The following is a 19,352-nucleotide window of genomic DNA, read 5'->3' on the forward strand; positions in this document are numbered from 1 at the left end:
ATGTATGCCACCAAGTTCTTGATTTGTACTCGCCCAACAAGTCTGAGGCAGCTGGGTGGTCAGGAAGTGGAGCTGAACCGTTAACAAACCCTGCAAGAAATTTGGACACCCCCACCACAGCAGCAACCGGAAGTGGTATCATCAGTAGCGTAGTCAGTGGAGGTGGCAGCAGTAGCGGTAGTGGTGGTAGTGGTGGTAATATTGGCAGTGGTGTTGGTGGTAGTGGTGGTGGTGGAAGCAGTGGAGGGAGTGGTGGTAGTGGTAGTGCTAGTGGAGGAGGTGGTAGCAGTAGTGGTAGTGGTGGTGGGAGCAGTGGAGGAGGAGGTAGCACTGGTCCTCCTCCAAGCAAAAAGGCCAAGCTTGAAGAAAGTAAACCCATCAAATCGTCTCCTGCCAAAAGTGAAACCACCTCACAGCAGCAGCCCTACCAGTACTCATACTCTGTGTATCCAGTGGTGAACCCACAGCAGAGCCCAAGTGCTCCACCTCCTCGCTATCCATATTCCTACTCAGGTTCTCAGGCCCAACCGCCTGGCTTTCCACCTCCAGCTGCGTCAGCGCAGGCTCCACCTCCGATCCAGGGGGCTAATCCCTCCTCTTACCAATCTGCTATACCCACCCACTACTCTCAGTCTGCTACTCCCAACCCTCAACAACCCACAACCCAAGCCCCACCCCATTACTCAACCCAACCACCCCCTCCCTCTTCTCATTACACCACTGCTTCCCATCACCATCCACCTCCCTACCCACCTCCTTCCTCGAGTACATCACATCACTACCCACCTCCTTCAGGACACTATGGTCCTCCACCCCCACATGGAAATGCTCCTCCACCTCCACCGTCATCGTTTTACCCACCCCACACGCCTTCCAGTGCACCTCCATCATATCCGCCTCCCAGTGGACCCCCATCCTATCCTCCACCCAACCCTTACCCACATTCCAACTCTCGTCAGTATTATCCACCTTCCTCGTAGTTATTTTCTATTTTTTTTTTTTTTTTTTATAAATCTTAGATTTCTTCTTTATTCAGATCAGTAGGGTAGTCTACTTGAAAATGTGGTACTACATGATCAAAACTTATACAAAAAAAGTTTTTTGAATAAAGTTTGTAAAAGAAAAAGAAAATAATAATAATTAATGGTAACATTAATAATGGGAAGGTTATGCATGGATGTTTGGCCCACTCCCTGAAAATGTTATACAAAGAATGGTAGGTAGTGTTTCTACCAAAAGTCATGATTCATAGTTCTCACCAGATACATGTACATTATTTGATTTGACTTCACTGGTTGCATCACCCATGACCTCTTGCACTTCTTTAGACTCCTGAGGGTTCCCCAACTTGCTGTGAATCTTGTTTTGAGATCTTTAGCCTGCTCTCTCCCATCTCCTGCCTAAAAAGAGGGAGGCAAGATCTTGAAGAGGGATTTGAAAACATTGTGAAGGAAAACCAGCTGCTGCCACACCACCACCTTGTGGTGCCCCTGGGTGAGATTCCCATCTGGGATTTGATGGCAAAAGTGAGGCAATGACTGGGACTAACTCACAATACCTTCATTCCTCCAACTGATAACTAATGCCTTCTGGCAATGGTGCGTGACAATGGGGACAGAAGGTGATTATCAATGGAAACCCTTAATCACAACATACACAGCAGGTGGTGTAGGACCACTGATGAGAATAGAGAGCATCATAGCCCAGCAGTAGCGTACATGACTTAGCAGGCCTATTCAGGATCCACTATATTCACTCTACACAGGAAGAGAGCTAGAAAATGTGCCCTAAACATAACCTCTCTAAACCCAGCTTGACTGGGGAGCTGCCCACAGTGAAGTCACCCATATGCAGAATGAACAACAACAACAACCAAACAACAGCTTTTCCAAAACCAAAGTCCATTTGTTGCACTCCCACCCTACCCCATAATACTCGTTTGTGAACAGAGCGAAGAGATCCCTTTCTCCTAAACTTGGAAACAGTCTACAGTGGTCTTGGAGTAATTGCTGACCTTCCTCACAAAAAGTTGTAACCACTGTTGACAATTTTATCAACAAAGCTGAGCACCACAATCAATTACTGCAACCTCAACCCTAGTTAGCAATATTGCCCTCCAGAGCCTACCCAGACCTACCAACCACCAACTTGATCCATACTGAGACAAAGTGAACCTTGACTTGGACTACTTAAGGTTCTTGGTCCTAAAATCCATTAACGATGTGTTGCTTGTTGCTGACAAATGCCCTGTGGAAGTATATGATGAATTTGAAGATAAATGTGGATAACCCTTGCTGATGTGTCTCCAAAGAGAAATCTTGATAATAGAATTAGAATAAAGAATTTGTATGACAAAGTCAAAGCCTTCACAACCCCAACAGACATCCCAGTTCAAACAGCACAGTATTCAGTACCAATATAGGAGTAGGAAGTAATGAACCTCCCACCACTACGAGACCACAGAGAAGAAATTACGGAAAGAATAGTAAGACTATCAATCTATATACTAAGGGCCTCTTCCCCCTAAAAGTATTAAAGAAATGTATTGAGTTGAGAAAGCCACCCTAATCACCCAACTTCCTATTTATCTAACCACAGATTACCAGAGGTATGAAGTAGAGAGGTACTCTCCATGCTCATACTACTGCTTTGGACATAATAAATGACTATGTCACCACCTAGAAGGCATACAATCATGTTGCTCAGGCCTCGTATGTGATACTCGATGCTCAATCACAGTCATATATTTGAACTACAACCAAGATCATCCTGCAAACAATTTCCACCCACAAGTCCTGCCACCCACTGGCCCACAAAATCCATCATGGGTCACCCAAATCTCCACCCTTTGCAAATCTATCCTTTTGCTGGATGTCGCCTTCTGTTGTACCCCTATTAACAAATTAGCTAACAAGGAGACTTGAAAGGCAGCATTCATCTTTCTTGATACCTCCTCTCAGTCACCAGTAGTTTATTACCCAGTCTTGGAGAGCGCATAGATAACATGTGGCAAAGGCACTGGGAACATCATATATCTGGTTGTCTTCAAATCAACATAACTGATGTTTTGAAACATCACTAGGTATGCCCATGAACAGAACATTCCCACCTCGCTTCATGACAGGAAATGATCTTCCCACCTGCTAGTGCAAAATTCCTCTCACAGTAGCAAACATTATTAGAATAAGTGATTTACACAACACTTGGCAGCAAGTGAAGTTAACAAGAGAGTGAAAGTCAATTTCCTTAGATATTCAGTATCTGTCACCAATCTTGTAGGTTCTTGTGTACTGATAAAAGGATAGCAGGATCTTGAGGCAAGACTGAGACTGGGAACCTGGAAGAGGACCAGCTGCTGCTCCACCAATTCTACAAGGTGTTCCATGGGATCTGCTCCCACCTTTGAGTTGCCAAGAACGAGGCAGTGACTGAGGATGACGATATGTTCAATAAGTGTCACTCCTACTAACAATAACTTCATTTTCCAACTAACAACCATAAGCCCTCTGATCTAACCAGATCACAACTTTCTATAAATACAGGAATACCTGCTATTCAGAGTTTCAAAAAATGAGGATTTGCTCCTTCGAAAATGAAAAAAAATTAAGTTGTAATCTGACTACTACTTTAATTCTTTTAATTTTAAATTGCTTCTATATCTGAAAATTTGCTATTTGAAAAGTCACCAGGTATGTAACTGATAGTGGCGTATTCCTGTAATGACTTGTTATCAAATGATAAATACTAAGAAGAATACAAAAAATATAAAATGATGTATGATGGTGTAGTAAATCCGCAGGGGTAGAAACTCCAGTAAACTAGTCTTCAACTACCAACATTGCAAAGTTACACTGAAATGATGAACACTACAGGAAGAGACTTCTTTAATAGTAAGTTCAGTTTGAACTTATCTGGAAGAACCAGTGTGCACAAAGAACACACATCTTTGTCATTTGATGATGCATCTTGGTTTATAAAAAAATCTAGGTAAGAAAATGATAAGCTTCATTGCAGATTTTTTTTATTTACGTATATTTTTTGTTTGATTTTTTTCTGTAGCCAACAAAAGGGAGCTAATTGACGAAGTTTGTGCAAATTATTTGCTGATAATTTTGGAATAGAATTTTAAGACAAATGATACCTATTTTTTGTGTTCCATTTTGCACTTATAGTTTAAGTTGCCATACATACATGTACCAAAGGCTTTTTCCCCCCCTTATAAGGGAGGTAGCCAAAAAACAAAGGCATAAAAACCACTCCCACCCATTCCATCCCTATCACACTCCACTCCGCTACATCCTCTTCACTCCCTCTTATCTTGGCACCTCCTGGATGATGGGACATCCCTGTATCTTGTCCACAGCCCTGGTTCAGAGGCAGTGTCACAAGACACAGCACATCCACAGCAAGGCCATTTCATTAAATCGGCAACCCCCCTCTCCGTCCCCTCATGTAGAAAAGGAGAGGACAGGGAGAAATCCGTTTTAGCTGCATCAAACTTTTCTCACACATACTCCCTCACCCCCCACCCATTCCACCTCATGGATCACAACATCATCCATATACAACCATTACCCATTCACCCCTGTCTTCTGTCCTATCCCATCCTTCCTCAACAGACATTCCCCTCTTCCCCAAAGCCCCTTTTACCCCATCCATCCATCTCATCCTAGGTCGCCGTCTCATGTTCACTCCTTCCATACCTCTTTACTAGTCTTTTGTCACTCGTTCTTTCCATGTGTCTAAACCATCCTAATACTCTTTCATCCACCCTATCTCCCAACTCCCTTTTCACCCCCGTTCTCCTCCTCACCACCTCATTTCTCACTCTATCCAGCCAAGTAACCCCTATCACACTTCTGAGACATCTCATCTCAAACACATTCAAACTCCTCTCTTCCTCTCTTATGTTCCAGGTTTCTGCCCCATACAGTGCTGTTGGCACAATCACTCCTTCATACAATCTCCTCTTAGCATCCATTCCCAAATGTCTATTTCTCATTACACTTTTTAATCCACCAAGGTATTTACTCGCATCTATCTCCACCTCCACTCCTCCCTTTCCTGCAACATTCGCCCCCAAGTATCTAAAACTATCCACTTCCTCCAGTCTCTATCCCTTAATACTCACTTCCAGTCTGCTGCCACTTTCACCCCTTGTACATCTCATCACCTTACCTTTACCCACATTTATCTTCAACTTCCTTCTTTTGCACACCTTTCCAAACTGTCACTAACTTCCTCAATCCCTCCTCTGATCCTGCTACAAACGCTGTGTCGTTCGCAAATAACAGCTGGCTTATCTCCCACTTTTCTCCATTTTCTTTAACCATCTCCAATCCCTGACCCACCTGCCTTGCATTTACCTCTCACACCACCCCATCCATGTATAGATTGAACAGCCAGGGTGACATAACACATCCCTGACGAAGTCCCACCTTTATCTCAAACCACTCACTCTTTCCATTTCTAATCCTAACATGGTCTACTACTCTTGCAAAAACTCTTGACAGCTCCTAAAAGCTTTCCTCCTATCCTGTATATCTGCAATACCTCCCACAGTGCCTTCCTGTCTACCCTGTCGTAAGCCTTTTGCTGATCCATAAAAGCCCAAAAAACATCCTTCCCCTTTCCTATAGCTTTCTCACATATCTTACCACAAAAATCTGATCTACACAACCTCTACCTGTCCTAAACCCACACTGTTCCTCATGAATTACTCCCTCTGTTCCTCTCCTAATCCTCTCAATCAAGACCCTTCCGTAAGCCTTCCCAACTACACTTAACAAGCTAATCCCTCTGAAACTACTACACTAACACTTGTCCCCCTTTCCCTTGTAAAGCAGAACTATACAGGCACTCCTCCAGTCCTCCGGCACTCTACCCTCTCTTAAACAAACATTAAATAACCTGGCCAGCCAGTCCACCATCACTGTACCTTCTTTTTTCAGACATTTTGCATGACATCCATCCAGCCCAGGTGCCTTACCTGCTCTCATCATCTTAACAACTGCCTTCACTTCATCTTTTCTTATTTCTCCATTTTCTTCACTCATAACAATAATTTTCTTTGCTTTTCCCACTGCAACTACCTTTCCCTCCCCAGCCTCCTTCACATTTAGCAACTCCCTAAAATACTCTGCCCATCTTCCTCTTACTGCCTTCTCATCTCTCCATCTGCACCTTTTACCTTTTCTTCTCTACTTGATTCACCTCCTCTTCCTCTCTTAATTTCTTTCCAAAACATATTTTTATTAATCTTTCAAAATTTTCTGTCATATTCTTACCTCATTTCATGCCTGCTCTTCTCTTTGCCTCCTTTATCTTATGCTTTGCTTCTCTTCTCTTTTCTTTGTACCTCTTCTATGATTCCCTCATCCTATTTTGTAACCAATCTGTGAAAGCTCTCTTCTTCTCTTCTACAACCTTCTTCATTTCTTCATCCCACCACTCACTATCCTTCCTTCTATTTTTCCTCCAGACGACATCAGCGTCAATGACCTTTGCTGTCGCAATGCTAGACAACCCTTGAATCATTCCATTCCATTCTATTTTTCCTCTCATCTTCCTTGTTCCACACACCATCTTTGCCTACCTTGTGACTCCCTTGTTGAACCATCCCCATTCCTCCTCCACTCCTAGTTCTACTCTATTCTTCACTCCCTCCCACTCCTCTCTTAGCTTCTTGTATTCCTCCTTTTCTTTCTCATTTAAGCAGTAAACTCTAAGCACCTCCCTACCTTCTGTCCTTTTCCACTTTCTCCATTTATCCTCCACTCTCAACTTACCTTCCACCAGAAAATTATCTGATATCCCCCCACTCTCTCCCCTTAGAACATGTACATCCTTAACTCTCCCTATTACACTCCTATCTACCACTACAAAGTCCAATAACATTCTATCTACCACCCTTCCATCCACCACCCTCTCCCATGTGGACTTATGCTTGTCTTTGCTATCATCAACTCTTTCTAGACACATCTCCACCATCAACTCTCCACTACGATTCTTTCCTGGAACTCCACATTTCCCAACCACTCTCTTTATTGGTTCATTTCCTACCCTAGCATTAACATCTCCCAATACTACTACATTGATGTTTCTCCCTAATCCCTCTATGCACTCACTTAAATCTATCCAAAAAGCCTCCCTTTCTTCTACACTTCTCACTACCAGGCCCATATGCACTTACAAAAACCCACATCTCCCTTTCCATTTTAACTTTCATCCACATTAACCTTGAAGAAACCTCCTTCCACTCCACTACACATTTACCTATCTCTTCACTTACTAGTATAGCCACCCCTTCACTCCTGAGAACCTCCTAACTACACTCCCAAACTCGCACTCGCCCCTCCCTCTCAAGTTAGTTTCACTCAAAGCCAACACATCCATCTTTCTTCTCACAAACATACTGCCTATCTTGTCCCTTTTACTCTCATCTGTACATCCACGCACATTAAAAGACCCAAACCTTAGGGTACTGGTTGGAAAACTTCTAGACCCTTTTATGCCTTTACTTTTTTTAGGAATGTCCCCTGTGGGGCTACAGGATGCCTAGTCCTAATCCCCATCCTGTTTTTCTCACCTCTTATGATTCAAGTGGGAAGACTTGGTGGCAAGGTAGGTGAAAAAAGGGAAATAAATGTTCAGAGAAATGGTACAGGACAGTAACAAGGGGTTGGGGGACAGCATAGCAGAGGGACAGAAGCAGTATAATAAAAGTGTCATAATTTCTCTGTGAACAAAAAATGCAAATTGAATGGAAAGGATATTTTATATATTTTTATGACAGGAAATTGAATGAAACAAAAGAATGTAGTCATTCCTCAACATTTTTATTTCTAAGCTTCCACAGCTGAGACACCATTTGTAAGAATTAAGAAGCCTCCAATGGTTATGTAATGAGTCATCATTTACATATGTTTTGATCCATTATATGTTCATCTCATTGTAATTCTTCTATTATATGTTACATAATTCAGTTTTTATTTTACCTATTTATCGTTGCTTCTGTTGAAAGAAATTGGGACCAATTTGAATTTGGTCCTTAAAAAATTGTTTGTTTTCAAATTCTCTTTTGAATGATAAATTTTTCATCTACATAATCTTCATTCTCATCAACTTTTGTAAGAAACCTACCTACAACAACTTTATTTTTAAGTAAATATTTTGCTAAAATGATGATTTCATTTACCTTTGCAAATTGATATTCCTAGTGAAAATATGCGTAGTGAAAGGACAGTATTATACAGAAATACAGCACTTGCTTTATTTTAAATTTAATACCTTTGTGGACAACAGTGAAGTACCAACCTGGAAGAAAGCTAACTGCTGCCTCACCATCTCATCGTGTCATATGGGGTCAACTTTTATCAAGGAAATTTATGCTAATTGTGAATTAATTTATTTCATCTAGCTACGAACATAAGACTACATCCATAGACCTGATGTGGATGTAAAGTGTCTTCCTCCATTGCTTCTGACCTAGGCAATGGGCAGGAGACAGTGATGACCCTACATGCATGAAGAGCTAAGATGAGAGGGAAATGTGGGTGCCAGCAATGTTGTGACAGAAGGGGTAGGAGATTGTGATCTCTGTAAACCTTGTATCTATATGCAGTGAGACCTCTCATTAACGGACATTAATTAGCTGTGTTTTTGCTGTGTTTTCGGTGTATTTGGTGCTGTTGTTTAGTGCGTGCAATCACTATGCCACCCAAAAACCACTCCAAAACACTTAAAGCACAGTGAAAACACCGCAAACACAGCTAATTAACGTCCATTAATGAGAGGTCTCACTGTAGTGGTCACCTTGTATAGACCCCTGAAAATCCAGTAGAGCTTAGCACAACTGAGCAAACCTGAAAGCCAATACATTGTATGCCCTCTTGTATGCCCTCATATCCACCCCTGTAAATCCTTTTTCCTGAGAAGACAAAATCTACTCTACCAGGCTGTGATGCGGCCACCATCCACCTCATCTAAGTTACCAGAGAACCCTGGATGACCGCATCACAAATAATTCCAGGATATAGCACTTCACCCTGTACTATAAAACACATAGTGCCAACAACACAATATATACTCAATAAGGGATTTGTGGGAAAATCCTGCTCCAGCCATGACATCCCTCAAGGAGATGAGAATGATTGGCCACAGTCTAGGGAATGACAACAACATTAACCCTTCTTTATACAGGTATCCCTTAGAGGATACAATATTGTGCACATTCCAATGGATATTTCATGAAGACACCAAGTGTAAACTTGGATATTTGATTTCCAGCCAATAGCAGCACTCCACAGCCCATCAGAACATCCTAGGACAAGGTGGGTGTTGTGCAGAGAACTTGGAAGTGACTAAAATTGTCAGAACCATCATCGCTTCAAGAAGTCAACAAAGTTCCTTGTACATTTCGTAACATGAAACTTATATTGTGGAAGGCAGGTTTTTTTACTGAAAACAGCGAAGTGATTGTACTTTATGGTGTTGTAATGTGAAGAGTGTGAACCTATTAGAAGTTAGTGAAAAAGTCAGCAATACATAACCATCACCCTGTGTGGGATAGGTGCCAGTGCTCTCAGCAACCTTACTAATCCTGGTTGGGTCACATTGTCGATTTTTGCTGTATTAAAAAATAACACCATTATGAAATTAGTGAATGGTTAAATAAGTAATATAGCATCATTATTAGTGATTACAATGCATTTGGCTCAAGTTTTTAAGTGATTTAACATAAAATTTAATATATTTTTATGGAACATGAGAGAGGAAGAGAGAAGAAACTTGAATGTGTTTGAGATGAAGTGTCTGAGAAGTATGATGGGGGTTACTAGGCTAGATAGATTGAGAAATGAGGAAGTGAGGAGGAGAACGGGTGGAGAGGGAGCTGGGAGATAGGGTGGATGAAAGAGTATTAGGATGGTTTGGACACATGGAAAGAATGAGTGAAGAAAGACTAGTAAAGGAGGTATGGAAGGCAGATGTGGAGGGAGTGAACATGAGGGGACATCCTAGGATGAGATGGATGGATGGGGTGAAGGGGGCTTTGGGGAAGAGGGGAATGTCGGTTGAGGAAGGACGGGAGAAGACAGAAGACGGGTGAATGGAGAATGGTTGTATATGGAAAATGTTGTGATGCATGAGGTGGATTGGACGGGGGAATGGGGGTGAGGTAGTGTGTGTGAGCAAAAATTTTTGACGCAGCCCGAAGGGATTTCTCCCCATCCTCTCCTTTATATGGGGGGTCGCCGATTTAATGAAGTGGCCTTGCTGTGGATGTGCTGTGTCCTGCGACACTGCTTCTGACCCAGGGCAGTGGACAGGGTGCAGGGATGACCCGTCATCTAGGAGGTGCTAAGATGGGAGGGAGGGTGGAGGGGTGTGGAGTGTTTTCGGGGATGAAATGGGTGGGAATGTTTTTGTGCCTCGTCCTTTTTGGCTACCCCCCTGGTAAGGGGGAAAAAAGCCTTGGTATATGTATGTATGTATGTATGGAAATGATGCAATTTATTTGTAATTATTAGGAGAAGAACAGAGGGAGTAATTGGTGAGGAAGAGTGGTTTTAGGACAGGTAGTGGTTGTGTGTATTAGAATTTTGTGGTAAGGCATATGTGAGAAAGCTTTAGGAAAAGGTAAGGATGTTTTTTGGGCCTTTATGGATTTGGAAAATGCTTATGACAGGGTAGACATGAAGGCACTGTGGGAGACATTGCAGATATATGAGATAAGAGGAAAGCTGTTAAGAGCAGTCAAGATATTTTATAAGAGTAGTAGAGCCTGGTAGTGATAAAGAGTATAGAGGAAAGGGAGGATTTTTGAATAAATATATTGAGTGCATAGAGGGTTTAGGAAGAAATGTCAATGTAGTGGTAATGGAAGACCTTAATGCTAGGATAGGAAAGGAACCAGTAGATGGAGTGGTTGGGAAATGTGGAGTTCCAGGAAAAATTATAGTGGAAAGTTGAAGGTGATGTGTCTAAAAAGAGCTGATGATAGCAAATACCATGTTTAGAATGTCAAGCATAAGTATACTTGGGAGAGGGTGGCAGATGGGTGAAAGGGCGTTAATGGACTATATAGTGGTAACCAGGAGAATAGTAGGAAGAGTTAAGGATGTACATGTTCTAAGGGGGAGTGGGGGAATATCAGATAATTTTTTGGTGGAAGGTAGTAAGTTGAGAGTGGAGGATAGATGGAGAAAGAGGAAAAAGACAGATGATAGGGAGGTGCTTAAAGAGGAAGAGGAGACGAAACAAGTAGAGAAGAAAGGGTAAAAGGCACAGATGGAGAGATGATAGTGGAAGAAAAGGCAATAAGAGGAAGATGGGCAGAGGATTTTAGGGAGTAGTTAATTGTGAGGTGGATGGGGAGGGAAAGGTAGTTGCAGTGGGTAGCGCTAAAAATGAGTGATGAGTGAGGAAAACGGAGGAGAAATAGGAAAAGATGAGGTGAAGGCAGTTGTTAAGATGATGAGAGTGGGTAAGGCACCTGGGTTAGATGGGTGTCATACAGAATGTCTAAAAAAGGGAGGTACAGTGATGGTAGACTGGGTGGTGAGATTATTTAATGATTGTTTAAGAGATGGTATAGAGTGCCACAGGACTAGAGGAGTGCCTGTAAAGTTCCACTTTACAAGGGAAAAGGGGACAAGTGTGAGTGTAGTAGTTTCAGAGGGATTGGATTGTTAAGTCTAGTTGGGAAGGCTTATGGGAGTGTTTTGACTGAGATTAGGAGATGAACACGGAGTAATTGTTGAGGAATGGTGTGAATTTAGGACAGATAGAGGTTCCATGGATTAGATTTTTGTGGTAAGACACATATGTGAGAAAGCTTTAGTAAAAGGTAAGGATGTTTTTTGGGCCTTTATGGATTTGGAAAAGGCTTATGACAGGGTAGACAGGAAGGCACTGTGGGAGGTATTGCAGATATGTGGGATAGGAGGAAAGCTGTTGAGATCAGTCAAGAGATTTTATGAGCATAGTAGAGCTTGTGTTAGAAACAGAAATGGAGAGTGGTATGAGGTAAAGGTGGGACTTTGCTAGGGATGTGTTATGTCACCTTGGCTGTTCAATTTATACATGGATGGGGTGAAATGTATGGGTAATGGGTTGGGGATTGGACATGGTTAAAGGAAATGGAGATAAGCCAGTTGTTTGCTGACGACACTGCTTGTGGCAGGATCAGAAGAGAGATTCAGGAAGTTATTTACAGTTTGGGAAGGTGTGCAAAAGAAGGAAGTTGAAGATAAATGTGTAAAAGTAAGGTGATGCAATGTACAAGAGGAGAAAGTGGCAGCAAACTGGAAGTGAGTATTAAAGGAGAGACTGGAGGAAGTGGATAGTTTTACATACTTGGGTGCAAATGTGGTGAGAAAGGGAGGAGTGGAGGTGGAGTTAGAATGTAGAATGAGAGAAGCAAGTAAATGCCTTGGGTGATTAAAAATTTTAGTCTGAGAAATGGACATTTGGGAATGGATGCTAAGAGGAAATTGTATGAAGGAGTGATTGCGTTGACAGCCCTGTATGGTGCAGAGACATGAAACATAAGAGAGGAGGGGTTTGAATGTGTTTGAGATAAGATGCCTGAGAAGTATGATAGGGGTTACTAAGCTGGATAGTGAGAAAAGAGGAGAATGGAGGTGGAAAGGGAGTTGGTAGATAGAGTTGATGAAAGAGTATTGGGATGGTTTGGACACATGGAAAGAATGAGTGAAGAAAGATTAGTAAAAGGTGTGGAAGGCAGAGGTAGGAGTGCACATGAGGGGGCAACCAAAGATGAGATGGATGGATGGATGGATGGGGTAAAAAGGTCATTGGGAAAGTGGGGAATATCTGTTGAGGAAGGACAGAAGACGTAAGGTAGGGATGAGCAGCGAATGGTTGTATATGGATTATGCTGTGATGTATGAAAGGGATTGGGTGATGGATGGAGGGGGAATGAGTTTGTGTGAAAAAATAATTTGACAGAGGTGTAAGGGATTTCTCCCCATTCTCTCTTTTTCTGCATGAGGGGATGGAGTGTGGGGGTTACTGATATAATGAAGTGGCGTTGCTGTTGATGTGCTGTCTTGTGACACTGCTTCTGACCCAGAGCAGTGGGTGAGATGCAGGGATGACCCATCATCTAGGAGCCAAGATAAGAGGGAGGGAGGGGGGTGAATGGGATTGGATTATGTGGGGATGGAATGGGTGGGAATGGATTTTATGCCTTTGGTTTTTGGCTACCTCCCTTGTCAGGAAAAAAAAAAGCCTTTGGTATATGTTTATGTATATAGCAGAGCTTGTGTTAGAATCAGAAATTGAGAGTGAGTGATGTGAGGTGAAGGTGAGACTTCACCAGGGATGTGTTATGTTGCCTTGGCTTTCCAATTTATACATGGATGGTGTGAGAGGTAAACACAAGGGTAATGGGTCGCAGAATGGAGATAGTTAAAGAAAGTGGAGAAAAGTGGGAGATAAGCCAATTGCTGTTTGCTGATAACACTGCGCTTGTGGCAAGATCAGAGGAGGGATTAATGATGTTAGTGAGTTTGGGAAGGTATGTGACAGAAGGGTGCTGAAGATAAATGTGGGCAAAAGTAAGGTGATGGGATGTACAAAGGGAGTATGTGGCAGCAAACTGGAGGTGAGTATAAAGGGGGAGAGACTGGAGGAAGTGGATAGTTTTAGATGATTGGATGCAAATGTGGAGGGAAAGGGAGGAGTGGAGGTAAGAGGTAGAGTGTAGATTGAGAGATGCAAGTAAATACCTTGGGGGATTAAAAAGTGTAATGAGAAATAGACATTTGGGAATGGATACTAAGGAGATTATACAAAGGAGTGATTATGCCAACAGCACTGTATGAGGCAGAAACATGGAACATACAAGAGGAGTTTGAATTTGAGATGTGGTGCCCGAGAAGTATGACAAGAGTCACTAGGCTGGACAGAGTGAGAAATGAAGAGGTGAGGAGGAGAATGGGGTTGGAAATGGAGTTGGGAGATAAGGTGATGAAAGAGTATTGGAATGTTTTGGAAACATGGAAAGAATGAGTAAAGAAAGATTGGTAAAAGGTGTGGAAGGAAGGGGTAAAAGGAGTGAACGTGAGGGGGCGACCAAGGATGAGATGGATGGATGGGGTAAAAGTGGTATTGGGAAAGAGGGGAATGTCTGTTGAGGAAGGACAGAAGACAGAAGATAGGGGTGAATGAAGAATGGTTGTGTATGGATGATGTCATGCAGGAAAGAGAATGGGGGGGGGGAGGAAATATGTGTGAAAAACAATTTAATGCAGCCTTTAGGGATTTCTCCTCATCTTCTCTTTTTCTGCACAAGGGGATGGAGGGGGGGGGTCACTGAATTAATGAAGTGGTCTTGCTGTGAATGTGCTGGGTCTTGCAATACTGCTTCTGACCCGGGGCAGTGGGCAAGATACAATGATGACCCAACATCCAGAAGATAAGAGGGAGGGAGGGGGGTGAATGGGAATCTGAATAGAATGGTGGGAGTGGATCTTATGTCTGGTTTTTGGCTACCTCCTTTGGAAGGAAGGAAAAAAAAACTTTGTACATGTACTAATTTAATGATAATTTATCACTGTTTGGGGTCACATTACAGTAGGTATATCAGGTATATCAGTTTTAGTAAATTAGATGGTAATTGTATTTTTTTATTTAATTCATCTATTTTTTTTTTACTGCCAAAGTGCCAGAAAGCATAGGCCTCAAGTGGGTCATTGCTGAGACTGCCATCAAGTGCCACTAATTCACTCCAAACTTATTCAGAGTCAGGAACAGTGCACCTAGAGGTAGTGTCACAACAACCTAGGTGCTAACTGGCTACAGCTGCTCTTCTTCAGTCAGCTTGTGAATGTTAATTGCCCTTGATAGAGAAGAATGTCATGGATGAATCCATTGACACTTCCACATCAGAACAACTTGTAACCCCACTTTTATGGATTGTTCTTGATGTATTGCCAAAGACTGCCTGCTGGGTTATTGCTGGGGCTACTGGGTTATTATTGCAAAAGAGGCCTTACTTTGAAGAAACAGTCTGTAGATGAGTGGACATTACCGTTGTTATTGAAATGCAACAAAGACTCAATGAGATGAAACCTCCTTGATGACATGAAGTTTGCCACTTGTGAGAATCTACTGCCTGCTGCCCAGTAATCCTCTATGCTTGAGAGGAAAGTGTTGCCCATATAAATAATGATCCCAATGAAAATGAGCTCATGGCAATGAATGGAGAAGGTAGAGCCGATATATATGTATATAAATATATATATATATCACACACACACACTGGGTAGTGACCTGTGATGCATAATTACATAATTGGGCTAGGTCAAGCAGGGTTGCACTGTCAAAAGTGTTAGGTCTTGCCATGTGGGCGACAATGTCTGCTCTATGCAACGCGATTGTCGCAGCTGTACAATGTGCATAGATGTGTGATTGGGTTTATATAAGCATGTGTGTGTGTGTGTACACATGTCCATGCATGTACTACATGCATTACGTGTCTGCGCAAACACATGCACATGCACTCGCAAATGCGCACATCCGTACACCTGTGTGAACTTATATAGACCAAATTTTAACTGAATGTGAACCAAATGCTAGGCATGATAAAAATTAGCTCCTTTCACACAGTCACAGTCTCTCACACACAATTTCCTCCAATCTCCAACCATACAATTTATTTTATGTGATATATATTTCTCAAAAATGTCTGAAGTGTCTACTTTGATGAAAGTAATCCAGTTCTTGTACAAGGTTTTCATACTTCACCATGACTGCAGCACATAATCAGATGTTATAATTTATACAAATACCTTTAGTCAGTAAAACTTTATATCAAACAAGTCTTCACAAATGTAATCTAGGCTCTTATATTTTGTTCCATATAATAAAATTGTTTATCATTTCTGCAATTACATTTTTAGTCTGAAAGAAATGTCAACTGCAGTTATGATGTCGAGGAGCCTATGGAAGGGGGTGTCTGCGGCTCAAGCAATCATCTTTGCTTGGATTGTTTGGGGAGAGAACAGCTACTGCTGGAAATCACGTAAGTGAAGGATTCGAACACAATTAAGAAACCACACTTCTGATTACTTTGTAGTTATAATTGTATTTTTGGCACCATCTGTGGGTATACACCCAATGTGCATTCAGATGTACAATGTGCATACAAATACTGAACATTTAGCATGGGCAGTTTTCAGACAAACTTGCAACTTTTTTCCACTGGTATGGGAATGTAATGAGGCTCTTGATAGATAAAACAGGCACACTGGTGGAGAAGGGCAAGTGAACAAGGTCTTTTAGTAATAATTTATTCACTAAAATATTACACAAATTGCCGTACAAATGATTGTCACACACAGGTGATTTGCCCTCTTGAGCCATGGTATTCCTCTCTAATTAGAGAGAAAGATCAAATGAGTAAAAAGAGACAGGCTTGGGGGGGGGGGGGGTAGGACATAACAGGGATCAGCGCCAGAACATATCAACCGGTGATATTCAGTTTGAGTGTTGTTGGAAAGGTGTGGCTGGATATAATGGAGGATTGGGAGAGGCAGTTTTTTATGGCAAGGCTTTTTTTTTTCCCAAGAGGTAAGGATAAGTTTTTGATCTTTTATGTCAAGATAGACATGAAGGCATTGTGGGAGGTGTTGTAGAGGTGCAGGATAGGAGGGAAGCTGTTAAGAGCAGTCAAAAGCTTTTTTATGAATAGTAGAGCTTGTGTCATGAGTTGGGATTGGCAAATTAACCTCTCATATGAAAATGACCCAACAAAAATAACCCAGCACAGTAAATATAAAATAGCAGCAAAGTCTACATAAACTAGAACAATGACTTGACACCAAACAAAATACACCCTACTGTAAAATTAAATTCTTGGTTTCATATCCATATGACTTCCTGACCACAAAATGAAACCTGTGAAAATCAACAAGAAAACTAAAACTCATTGCAAGCTTTGAATTTGGACAACAAACTAATGCCATGGTTGTTCAATATGTACAATGATGAGGCGGTACAGGAGGTAAACAAGAGGGTGATGGGCAGAAGATGGTTGCCGAGAGTGGCAGGTAGTGGGGCATGAGCCAACTGTCGTTTGCTGATGACAATGTGCTTGTGGCTGGGTCAGGAGGAGGGTCTAAGGCAGTTGGATGCACAAGTTTTAAGTATGGTCACATGTACCAGGGAATGGAGGAGTGGGGACGGAGGTAAACTGTAAAGTGAGGGAAGTAATTTTGGGGGATGAACACAAAGAAGACTAAGAAGGGGCGATTGTGCTTACAACACTATGTAGAGCAGACTTGGAATGTAAGGAGAAATTAAAGGCGAGAAGATCAGGGTATAAGAAGGGAGCTGGGAAACTGGAAAAATGGGATGTTTTGGACATATAAGGTAGAGATGGATGGAGCAAACTTGAGTGGAAGAATGACAAATACAGCAGTGGGGGGTAATCAGCTTAGCCTGCTGGGCCCTGTTGTAAATGTGGTACATCTTGCTGCACTGCTTTTGACCTTGGCAGTGGGCAGGGATGGCCTTTTATCCACGAGTCAAAAAGGAAAACAAATAGGGGTTGGATAGGTAGAGGTTGAGTGCATGTCTTCGCTGGCTACTTTCCTAAAAGGGGGAATAAGCATTTTGGTATATATATAGTAAAAAGGGAAAGTGGGCTTGAATATAAAAAACTACTACTTAACAACTAACTAATCACTAAAAACTTAAAAGAAAAAAGATAAAAATACCACAGTTGAATGTTTATCACACCCTCCTTTCAAAGTTAGGAGTATTAATTAAACTTAGCCTCATATGCTAGCTTGTGTCATTACGAGGAAAGAACTTTCATGACATGAAAGTCTATCCAACCACAAGAATATGCTAGCTCAGAGGGCTAATTAGTCCCAATTATCCAACAAATTATATCACTCTACTAAAATACTTGTGTTTGGTCTTCCACCATAATCTTGGATAAACAAGTCATTTGGGTTCGTGTACCTCCCTTTCGGCGTGTTCATGTTCATCGGTGGCTTTCGACCTCCCTGAAGGTTGTCCTGGTTCTTGGCAAGGATGACCCTATCAGCAGGATCCTCAACCATGAGTTTTATAAGTTCAGGGTCAACAAGTCTGGTCATTAGCTCATAAAAGCGTGCATGACTGAGGTGTTGCTTGAGGCGATATAGAAGATACACATCCCCAACCTTACAGCAGCTCACCACAGACACTATCGTGTTGCTAACAGTGTCCTTAGCAGTGACTGGCTTGGCCACCTTCAGCATCATAAGGCGGAAGTACGGGAGGCACATGAACCCAAGGAAGATTATGTATGCACAGGTCATGGTTGTCAGGAGAATGAGCCACAGCCAAATGCCCAAGAACACCTTCTCATACAGCTCCATCACTGTCAAGTGACAACCAAATTCCTCAGTTCTCTTTGACAGCAGCATGGTGGTCTTGCCTAGTTCGCACTTGGCAAAGGGGGGGAAGGTCCTGGACATATAATCCTCAAAGCTCTCAGGGTCTCTCGTGTACGGGTAGGCCATGTATCCATAGTGCACAAAACGCCCTTGGAAGACAAAGTCAAGGAACTGGAAGCTCAATATATCCACGATGAGTGCAACCACATTACAGGTCAGGAACTTGTAGTACAGGCCATTATGAGTCCTTAGATTAAATGCAATATACTTGGCTGCTCGGTCCACCAGTTCCTTTTCAATCTGGTCATAACGGTGGGAGTTAACAGCCAAGTCCTCTATCAACTTCTTCACCTTTGGGTTCTCTGACCTCTTCGAAATTTTGCGTGGAATGTAGTAGAAGCCAGCAAGAACAAGGAGCGTCCAATGTATCCATCTATAAAATAGGAGATACCGTCTATCCTGTCCTTGCTCCACATATGGATAAGACAGGCAGATATTGATGTAGTCGAGACGGACCTGGGTCTCAGCATTGAAGTGGGAGACGCACGTTATCACATCACGGTGATACCAAGAGTACCACACGCATGAGAAGCCAGCTAGCAGAAGCCAGAAAGTCCATTGGTAATGCATCTTGATAATAAGGCCATCACAGGGAGATGTGCACACAGCGCGCTTCTTCTTGAAGATGTTCACTACATTGCCCACCAACTGGCGGATAATGTCGGTGCCACCGTGGCCTACGATAGCCATCTTTCAGTTCCTGAAAAATGAATGTTCATCATTAGGCTCCTACTCAACCACAGCAGCAGCAAATTTTTAGTAATATAAAGTCTCCACCAGTGCCTGTTGTTGGGGGGGGAGGGCCTATAAAAGATTTTACATCTAGATTTAGTCTCCAACCCTACCGTGGCCTGCAATACAGAAAAATTGGAATGA

The 19,352-nt window shown here is 42.3% G+C and overlaps 2 protein-coding genes across 7 annotated transcripts in view; one reads left to right on the forward strand and one right to left on the reverse strand.

Moving 5' to 3' along the window:
• Positions 1–16,463, forward strand: part of CycK (cyclin K) — a 52,451-nt gene extending 35,988 nt beyond the window's left edge. For all 6 annotated transcript variants that reach the window (XM_076203173.1, XM_076203169.1, XM_076203170.1 and 3 more), the window contains one exon: positions 1–16,463. In XM_076203173.1, coding sequence (XP_076059288.1) covers positions 1–980 — 980 coding nt within the window. In that variant the 3' untranslated portion in view covers positions 981–16,463.
• LOC143035943 (innexin inx2-like) overlaps positions 16,306–19,352 on the reverse strand; it is a 4,111-nt gene continuing 1,064 nt past the window's right edge. The window contains exon 2 of the mRNA XM_076203182.1: positions 16,306–19,176. Within this exon, the coding sequence (XP_076059297.1) occupies positions 17,925–19,166 (1,242 nt within the window). The 5' untranslated portion in view covers positions 19,167–19,176 and the 3' untranslated portion in view covers positions 16,306–17,924. The remainder of the gene's footprint in view (positions 19,177–19,352) is intronic.

This window comes from Oratosquilla oratoria, chromosome 19, assembly GCF_046742065.1.
Source record: "Oratosquilla oratoria isolate Oo_2021 chromosome 19, ASM4674206v1, whole genome shotgun sequence".
Classification (NCBI taxonomy): Eukaryota; Metazoa; Arthropoda; class Malacostraca; order Stomatopoda; family Squillidae; genus Oratosquilla; species Oratosquilla oratoria.